We start from the raw sequence: 10,000 nt of genomic DNA on the forward strand, positions 1-10,000 counted from the left end.
AGATGGCCACGATACCTTCGGGTACTCCTTTCATCGTAAGAAATTTCCCAATGCTTGTTGAACAACTTAAAGCACAAGAGAAACTACCTGCCTTGGTGTTCAGGTAGGAGCATCATCACCTTTGTTTTGTATTTTGTATATTGAATTTTTAAAGAAATGTCATCCAATAGAAAACGAACAAAAATCCAGGGGAAAGAGAAAGATAGCAAAGCAGGAAAGCAACAAAGATATAGTACTTTCAGTTAGACTGGGTTTTTAATTTTCATACCAGTGAGCTACATGACATGCAGGCCCTTGACCGAAACATGAATATTGCTGCATGATACACATTTCAATGATTATTTTAATTTTGTTTTTGTTGTTTCGAATTATTGCGTTAGTAAATGGAACTTTAAGAAGGAAAACCGCCTCACCTCAGCAGTAACATCAATTACTCCAAGTCACATTAATTTACAAAACTGTTCATATGCACTGTTCTAATTCTCCCAAAATGGCACACAATACTTTTAGAATGTGCAATTTTGAAGAATTGTGCGAATCGGTGCCTTAAATAAGCATATGCCACTTACGGACCATCCGTTTGACCGGTTTGTTAATTAGTGTCTATATTTGTTTCAGCTTTAACCGATCGTTTTGCGAAAAGCTGGTACAGAAACTCGTTCGGAAATTTGAAAAGAAAGAAGAAGACATAAGAGCAATCACAAGAAAGCTCGAAGAAAGGAAACGCCTACAAGTGGAAAAGAAGGAGAAAAGGAACCGAGATAAAACAGAAAAAGAAAAATCTAAAAGGCATTTAGAAAACGATGCAGTTGTTTTGAAATGATTAACTTATCGTGTATTTTATTAGCTTATGGGCTTTGTTAGGAAGTCACTTTGCAATATCTACTGCTGCAGAAAATCTATCTTTACGATGGCTGTCTTCTACCTTTTTTGCACCCGCAGATCTAGCACTAAAAGAGAAAAGCTGGAGGAAGCTCAAGATGAGCAACCGGAGTTTTCAGACTTAGATGAGCCTTTGAAAGAATGCACATTGTCGTCTGTCAATGCCATCGGTAAAGAGGTTCGAAAGAGGCACTATATAGTAATTGACTTAATTATTTCAGTTGTTTGTTTGTTTCTCAAGATACCACGGTATTGGCTCCTTTAGTAAAAACTAAGTGCTAGCTAATTTGTCATCAATAGCCCTTTTCACGGTTAGTTTTTCTCATTGGCATTACAATGTAATCTAAGATGTATGTGAGGCAATTTCGGGCTATTTTGTAGTTGAACCCGAAATTGCCTCGCACCCACGTTAAATTACATTGTAATTCAAATGAGAAAAACTAACCGTGAAAAGGGCTATTGTCCCAGCTTTATCACACAATGGATTCTCAGATAGCTCACCTTTGAGATATTGGGCATCTCCAACAGCTCATCAACATTTTATGGTGTTAGCGCTCATTTTTATTTCGTTGCCGATTTAAAAAAAGTAGCTTAATTCCTTATACATCTGAATGTTTCTAAGTAGAATTTTCTTTTTTTTAATATATCAGTTTAAACTGGCCAAGCAAGGGCTCGTTACATGAAAGTTGACGATATGGGTTGTGCAATCGACTAGCGCGTTGACTCAGCTCTCGTGCGATCTAACAGGAATAGGTAGTCCAGACCTTCCAGGGGAACTTTGCTTCAAAAGACTTGGCCGCGCTTCGTTGCTTCAACCCACTTCGCAGTCTTCCACATTCGTTAAACCCACATTCAACAAATGTGAATGGACTCATTGTTTCATTAAAAAACAACCAAAAAACTACTAGCATGAAAGATTCAATAGCTCCTATATCTCAGGCATGGTACAGTGGCTGATATCCGATAGCTGCTAATGCAAACAAACCGCCGAAATTGTATTATTCATTAATTCAGCTACTTACATGAGACAAGAAATGTCAGAAAATAGATTGGATGTTTCTTTTTGCAGAAGTTGAAGAAGATTTTGAATCGCATATGGATGATTAACAGTAAAGATATATTCAAGCGTGCTTTGAAGCGAGGAATCAGCTATCATCACGCTGGACTCCACAACAAAATGCGTGTGGTCGTGGAGATGCTTTTTAGGGAGAAATATCTTCAGGTGAGACATCATCTAGTCACAGGTTTGTTGCACGCATTTTCCTGCGTAAATAGCTGTATCAAGATGCTTCAAGTTTTGCCAGGTGTATTGTTCTGTTTGCATTCTCTGTTGTTGTACCAAGGGTGATTTCTTTTATTGTGACCTTCAACATTAAGGCGGTGCCTACATTTGTTATTGCGCATACGCCTTGCGTATCTCGAGATACTCGGATTTCCTATGGGTGGTGCATATTAATAGTTTTGCGCGGTTCAAAACTCTGCGGAAAAAAAAACAGAACTTTGCAGGTGCTCATGGGATCCGAAAAGAAAATTGGTGGTAACCATTCATTTTTCAGAAATAATTAAGCTTCAATTTGGAAGAGAATGCCATACATTGCATTGCATTTTAAAGCTTTTTTGCAAGAAAATGTAAAATCATTTCATAAAAATGAAGAAAAAAATACTTTTATTAGTTACAAGTTTATTTTTGTAGCCCAAGTCAGTATTCCTTTTTTGGTTTTGATTATTTTTTGTTCAATTTTGACGCGTTCGTGAAGTTTCTGGTGAGAAAATCCAGAAACCTAAGATGGCGGATCTGAGATGCTTACTATTTGGCAATCATGACGTACAACGATTCCCGTTGCGGATCTCAAAGGAAATTTATTTTTGGTTGTACTATCTATCCTCCAAGTCTCATTTTTCTTTTATATTTTATTTATTTTTGTGGGCTTTATACAACGAAATAAGATACAATACAATACAAGTGTTAGGTTAAAACAAAAAGAAAGAAATATACACTATAAACAGTTGCAAAAAAAAAAAAAGTTACAAAACTGCAAGGTTACAAATGCCAAGGTAATTAATATATGTTACAAACGATATAACGGATAAATGGCAGAAAAAGAACAACAAACTTCAAGGAAGTATAAGTGGGAGTAAGGGTTCCCACTTTTCATAATGATATTTTAGTTTAATATTTTCTCTCGCGATAGAGCGTTCTATGTTGTGAGTATTCTTAATTTTTGCTATTAGCAAGGTGATATGCGTATTTTAGGGGGATACAGAAAATATTTGCTTTCTAGGATTATACAATTTGTCAAGATGTAATAAACATGCACATCTCGGATTCGACAACATCTTCACAAAAATAACATAGAGGAGATTCGATTATTTTAAACTTAAAAAGTATGTCATTGTATACAAGATTCTATTTAATATCTTCTACTGAAATTCCCGTGGTTTAGTGCTTAACGTAATCGAGAGTGTTGAAACTTTCTTCATGTTTCTTTCTAGCAGTAGGTGCACTGCACGCTTAAGAAACAAATATACTATAAAGTGATTTTGCCTGAAGTTTATCAAGGAAAGTTTTATCGTTTCTGTGAAATACGTAGAAAGAATTTGTTTCAAAGGGAGTGGTGAGATGAGCTATAAGTGATTTACTGCTATTCAACAAGTACCTCCATTCTAGAGGAATGGCGTCCAACAAGCTAATTTATAAAGGATTATCATTGGGAGATAAACAACATCTCAAAGGCTCCCTATTAAACAGAAGTAATCCTGCACAGTGGTAAAGATCGCCATCCTTGTTTAGTCCAATACTACAAATATTTCGATTACATGCTGACTTTCTGCCGATGCAGTTGAACTTGTTGTTCCAAAGAATCTGATTCACTATGTCCTCAGTTGTACTGGGATTGTTTTCATTTAATAAGGATCAGGTTTCAATACACTCTTTATAAAACACAGGAACAGCAACAGGTAATTTCCTATAATCGAAATTACAGTGAAACAAAGACTTGTCCCCCAACGTCCTTCTGCTAAAACCGAAGGAAATATTTCCCGCCTGCTGTATAGGTTTCCAGGTGTTTTTTAATACACAATATTCTCTGAGTTGAGATCATTGAAACGATGTCCGGCATTTTCAAGCCTCCTTCCTCTAATTCTATAGAATTTATCAAAGCTGCACGCTTTACTTTGTCATTGCCTTTCCGAAAAAAGGAGTCCAATAATTCGTTGATCCTTTTTGACAAAATCTGATTTTTTGCGCGATACTAAACCTATGCGATAAAGTATTTTGCGGATGACAAAGGATTTAATAACTTGAATCCTTCCAATCAAAGTAAGGCCTCTCCAGGACCAGCTTTTTGACAATTCCTTTATAGTGCAGCTCCACGCGCGGAGTACGAAAGTTAAGAAAAATATATATGGTTATTCATCGATGCAAAAAAAATTGGTTTAAAAGCCATAACGCCATCGATCGTCCGTACATACGTACGTCTACACTTCCATGTATGCAAATGTCACCAGTATCACGCAAGTTTACAGCATACATCTGAACATCCATGTTGATGTCAATTGACACCTGTCAAATCAAGGGGTATGCTGACCAGTGTCACGTGACCTTATCCCGGGGCTCAAGTTGAGAGCTCATTAAGGGCAGCTGTTTTATTTGTAGTTGACCGCTGACCAGGCACTGGTTTCGATGGGATAGCAGGCTCAACCAACGTTAACTCACTTAAACATAAACGATGCTTCATTTTTCGTGCGCTTCCTATGGCTATACGCGGCTACACGGTCATACTACGTCAACTATAGCTCTTAACGGTCAACGCGTTTCTTGTTCAGGTGGAAAAGGGTTTGGAAAATGTTTTTTTTTTCTGCATTTTTCGCTGGTTTCAATCTAGCTTCGCATATCATGATAGCTGTGCTCCACAATGGTGGCTACGCGTCTATTCAAGTCAAGCATCGGAGGGATATAAACTTAAAGCTGAGTGTTTATTTTTAATTTGTTTGAAGCTGCTTTTTTCTCTGTATTGCAATTTTTGGCATAGTTTAGAAGCTCTGATAAGGTTGCATGATGCCTGGAGGACACATGACTGAAACAGTAACAAAAGGAGAGAGAAAGAGAACGACAACAGCAAAACAGTATACCAGTAATAGCTCAAACTTGCTGGAAGAAGTTACTCCACAAATTCTTTCCTTGGGCACTAAACCGTTTGCTATTTTTACGGATGCGTATTTGTAAAAACTATTTTAAAAAATTAATTGTTTTTTTCCTTTGTTCAGGAATGAAACCCGAATTTTTATTTTCAACTGGAAGTAAAAGAATTATCTGCACTTTTTTGGATATAAAGAAAAAAGTTGATTTGTTTGTTTAGCTCTAAAGTGCGAGCGAACAAGCGCTTTTTTTAAATCCGTTTGCCCAACTGTTTTTCGATCTGCCTCGACAGTGGCAATGGGACCCTTATCTTATAAACTGAGTTCTCGTAAATCTAGGGAGAAATATCACAAACTTGTGTTTTCAGAAGGTTGGTTTAAAGCACCTATAGGTAATTTTGTGGCAGCTGATCTTGTTTGAAGTTTCATTGTCCTTTCTTGGTTTGCATTGTCACATTTTGGCGATTCTTGTTCCAAGCCAAGCTGGCGTGTTTCAGTGAAATACATGAAAATGTGAATGATCTCATTTTCAGAGATAAAGATGAATAAAGAACATCAGTAAACTGAGAAAGTTTCATGACCGTTTCTAATTTTAGCGTGATTCCTTTTAGCTGGCTATTGACAGTTGACACTGAAAGGGCTTTTTATTGGGTTGCCAGTATGGCAATCCCAGTCGGAAAATACGTTTCACTTGTTTGTTTTCTTTTTTCTTTTTCTTTTTTTTTTTTCGTGTGGATAAAGGTCTTGCCTGTCCGTCCCCTGCTAAGTGGTGTATTTGTGCATAGAGCCTTCTGCGCGTATTTTCTTAGGATCGAGAGGGTAGTGGAAATGTGTAGATTTCTCTGGTGGACACAGTAGCATGATTAACTTAACCTGCAATAGCGTCGAAAGTCATGTAGCGCGAATGGCGTTTTAGTGGATCTTTAAACAAAATATACCCTTATGGAGCTCAATAATGGAAAGTCAGTTGGATAAAGAAGACAGGCGGTGAAAAACAAATACCTGGAATCGACGAGTAGTGGACTTCGACAGCAATCTATCGCCCGGCGAGCCGAAATCAAAGTGAGCTGTATTTCTAATATTTTACCAAAAGTGCTGTTATGTAGAACACTGAAACCAATTGGAAAATTCTCCGGTAACTTATGAGCTCATCAATCGAACACCTTAAGTGGATCTGTGATCTCTGTTGTCTGGCTATCGGTATTTATTTGTACTCAACTCTGCACAGTCTTCAGGTAAAAGAATAGTTGGAAATATGACAGGTTGTCGTCTATTTTGTGCTCATTATTCAAGAAAAAAAGGTTCTTCATGGAAACGGTTTGATCCTGAAATTTATGCAATTTCGTTTGATATAGTTTCTTCTCTTCACCCACGTAATGAAATGGAAAGGAGTTTTTGCCTCTGATAGCAAATATGTTGTTTGTTTCAAAAAATATTTCGCTGGAAAAGGTGCCCTTTATGAATTCATTATGTTGTTTGTTATGCGAGCTTAACTGGTTAGTTTTTATGGCAATAGTAAAGCATTTTCGTGTCAAAATGAGGTTAGCATCTCTTGTATTTACCCTCTGCCGTAAACTTGACTTCCACTCTCAAAATTATTTCCAGAACCTCCTTTTTGCGTAGAATAAGCGTTTAGAATGATGTTCTTGCGTTCTGTGGTGATACTTGACGATTTGTGAACATTTTGTGAAAAAATATTTATAACGGGTCACACGCGCAACTTGATCTCCCGAACTTGCCCGATTAAGCATAACCTCCACTTGGCCTTTTGACATCCCATTGAAAAAACTCGTAAAGTATTCGCGGACTGGTCGATTTCTCTGAAATGCTAATGAATAGAGAAAGATTTTTCACAATAACTGCAAATTCCTGTGTTAAGCATAAGAATTCGACGAAGAGATATTAAAATGCCACTAAATTTGTTGCGTGCGTTGCTATTTTTGTGTTTTGATTGGTGTGCAAATTTTGACAGAGAATATTAAATTATGAAAAAATATCTATGGATAGATCGTTAAAAAATATATTTATTTTTAGCGGTTATTTGAATATAAAAGATGCAACGCTTGACGAGAAATAATGTTTTTGTTAATATTTGTAAAAAAACAAAAATTTCGCGGGAATCGGGACTCGGTGAAAATGAGTTGCCTACGTGCCTTGAAATGTAATACGCGAGGAGGCAGGAAATTTTTCTCTCTTTCAAATGATTTTGTCATGTCAGCATTGTGATTTGCGATAATTCGCAAGCCTGTTTTTGTATCGCATAGATGTTTAGATTTTCAATTACAAGGGCGCTCAACCTCGCGATTGTGTAAATAGTTCACCCCGAAGTCAAAGTAGATACGTTTATCAGGAACCCAACAAAGAAGGCTGCCTGACCCGACTGGTGAAATGTAAATATTCAGTTAAATATTACAACAAAATTAAAAAACCAAAGATGGAAGCTTCTTGGATAAAAAGTACGTTGTTTTACACTGAAAACGACGAACGATTAACATTCTTTCCCGTAGTTGATTCAGTTGACAGGTGATCACGCGCACCTTTATGGTTGCCTAGCACGTGATCAATTTCTTTCTTTTACAAAACATCATGACCTTTCCTTTATTCATAAAAGTCACTGCAGAAATTTTCGTGTTTTTACGATCGATTGCCATTAATCTTTCGATGAAAATTCGATTCAGAGTTATATATAAAAACTATGTTATTTTTTTTTTCTTCATCCGTCTTTTGGCTTGTCTTTTTCTGTTAACTCCTGGCTTTTACGGTACTCTTTGGAGCAAACGTAAAGCCAAACAGTGTTTTGACCTGGTATCAGATTAGACTAACAAGAAGAGGAATTATGAAGCTAAGCGGAAAGAACACCTTCAGTCCTTTCTTAGTGTGTGCAATAAACGTTTGCTTAGTGCAACTGCAAGACATCCTGGAAAACGTCCGTCAGAGCAATTTGCAGTTAGTTTCTTGCAGACTATTTATTTAAAGAAGAAACGAGTGAATTTTATTCAAGAACATGTTTTTATTATCTTTAAACTGAATTTATTACTAAAGCTTAAACAACTAAAAGACCTCAAAATGGGACAGGACATTACAAAATAATTAAACGTGTGAACATGTGAGCCAAAGGGCCTCTGCTGGCACGACATGTGGGTGATCCCTCAAATGGTCTTAACGACGCCCCAATTGAAAAAAAATAACTGGAACGCTGCAGTTCAATGCGACCAGAAACCCATAAGGGTTGAAACGTGTAACGCGCGTTCACAGCTTCCGAATATTCAGTGCGAACTGATTGGTTGAATGTTTCAGTGCTAAGTACCATAATTGGAAACCCTTCGCTCTTGTTGTTCCAAACATGGTACTTAGTAAATTGAATATTCAGAAGCTTGTTTCCCAGCACACAAGGGGCCGTTACACGTTTCATCCCTTATGGGTTTCTGATGCCACCCAATTCAGTGCCTTCTTTTTTTGTGTAACACGTACGATAGGCAACCCAGTGTACGCTTTTTGGAGCGTCTAGTTTCCTTTTCCATTCGCTCGCTGATTGAGTGTTTGTTTTCTTTTAAGACTCATGCGATTCAAGAAAGTTTCATTGCCAAACTGGTAAATTCCATAGTAAATTTCACTCGAAAAACCGATATCGTACTCATCGCTTCATGATTCATGCGATATCGGCTTTTAGCGTAAAATTTACTGTGGAATTCACTAGTTAGGCAATGAGTTTTTCTATAGAAGAAAGCAAAGAAATAGAGGATATTACATGGCCGCATGGGGATACGACTTTCATCTTCGAGTGCTGAAAGTATCTCTCACGCGTGAGCGAAGCGAAAGAGTGAGAGATACTTTCAGCACGAGAAGATAAAATTCGTATCATCAAGCGGGCGTGTAATGTTTTGTTTATTATATAGATATTGATGAAATGTCCAGATTTAAAACAACTTGTTCTTCTCATTTTCGAAATAATGAAAAAGTGGTTACCAACCGCTAAAACACGCATGTTGTGTAACATGAAACAAGATATGAAAGTTATGAAAAACAAATCATGATAATGTAAAATTTTGCAATAAGATTTTTAATGTAGTAGAGAAGGTTTCTATTAAAGCACAAAAGTATCATAAAATGAAGAAGAAGCACGCGTTTTATTGGCCAATCGTGTTCGTTACCATGACGACACCTATGTTCTCACATGTGAAAGATACATTAAAAATGATACTTTTACTGCACGCGGTGAAGATATGATTTTTTAGTAAAAGGAGAAATCCTGGTATTTGATCAGTATTTATATAATGTGATTTAATTAATTAATTAATTAATTAATTAATTAAGCAGTAACCGGAAACACCAAAATGCGGACACTTCGAAAACTTTTTGTTTTCACTAACACTACAGGCAGTAAGAATAAATAACCAGGGAGCTCTGCTTTTAGGCTTTGCTAAGGACCTGTTCACATGGAGGTGGGGGACCCCGCCTTGGTGGGGTAACCAGTCTCTCCATACAATTTCTCTCTTTTTTTTTTGTTTATTTATTTCTTTTTTTGTGTTCACGTGAGAGGTGGAGTACCTCACCAAAGCGGGTTGCCTGGTCAGCCGTGCCGAGTAACCCGCTTAGGTGGGGTGAGTTATCTCCATGTGAATGCTGAAGGTAGGGAACCCCGCCTGACTGGGGTGATACATCTTTATGATACATGTTTATATGATTTTGTTAATTGATTGCTTGATTGACATTTTATTACCTTAATACCTTAGAGATCAGTAACATCATTAAGACCGGATAACACGAGAAAACTTCACTTTTTCTGAGACGTTTTGTCAACGGATCTATGCTAACCTGTTTGTTCACTGACCTGGTTTTATATTTCCCCTAACCTGTGGTACCGAAAGTTGAGGACTGTTTAATCTTGTGGATATCGTCACAGAGGTAAGTGATCGATGGGGATAAACTACGGGAACAAATTTTATTTGCATAATTAATGTTGCGAACAGCCTACTATGTA

The 10,000-nt window shown here is 37.1% G+C and overlaps 1 protein-coding gene across 4 annotated transcripts in view; it reads left to right on the forward strand.

Moving 5' to 3' along the window:
• The window catches only part of LOC138058169 (probable ATP-dependent RNA helicase DDX60), a 73,273-nt gene that overhangs the window by 44,564 nt on the left and 18,709 nt on the right, over positions 1-10,000 (forward strand). For all 4 annotated transcript variants that reach the window (XM_068904064.1, XM_068904067.1, XM_068904066.1 and 1 more), the window contains 4 exons: positions 1-103; positions 619-789; positions 943-1,060; positions 1,952-2,104. The exon at positions 1-103 is cut by the window's left edge and continues 43 nt beyond it. In XM_068904064.1, the coding sequence (XP_068760165.1) occupies positions 1-103; positions 619-789; positions 943-1,060; positions 1,952-2,104 (545 nt within the window). The remainder of the gene's footprint in view (positions 104-618; positions 790-942; positions 1,061-1,951; positions 2,105-10,000) is intronic.

The sequence above is a fragment of the Montipora capricornis genome, chromosome 7 (genome assembly GCF_036669925.1).
Source record: "Montipora capricornis isolate CH-2021 chromosome 7, ASM3666992v2, whole genome shotgun sequence".
In the NCBI taxonomy this organism is placed as follows: domain Eukaryota; kingdom Metazoa; phylum Cnidaria; class Anthozoa; order Scleractinia; family Acroporidae; genus Montipora; species Montipora capricornis.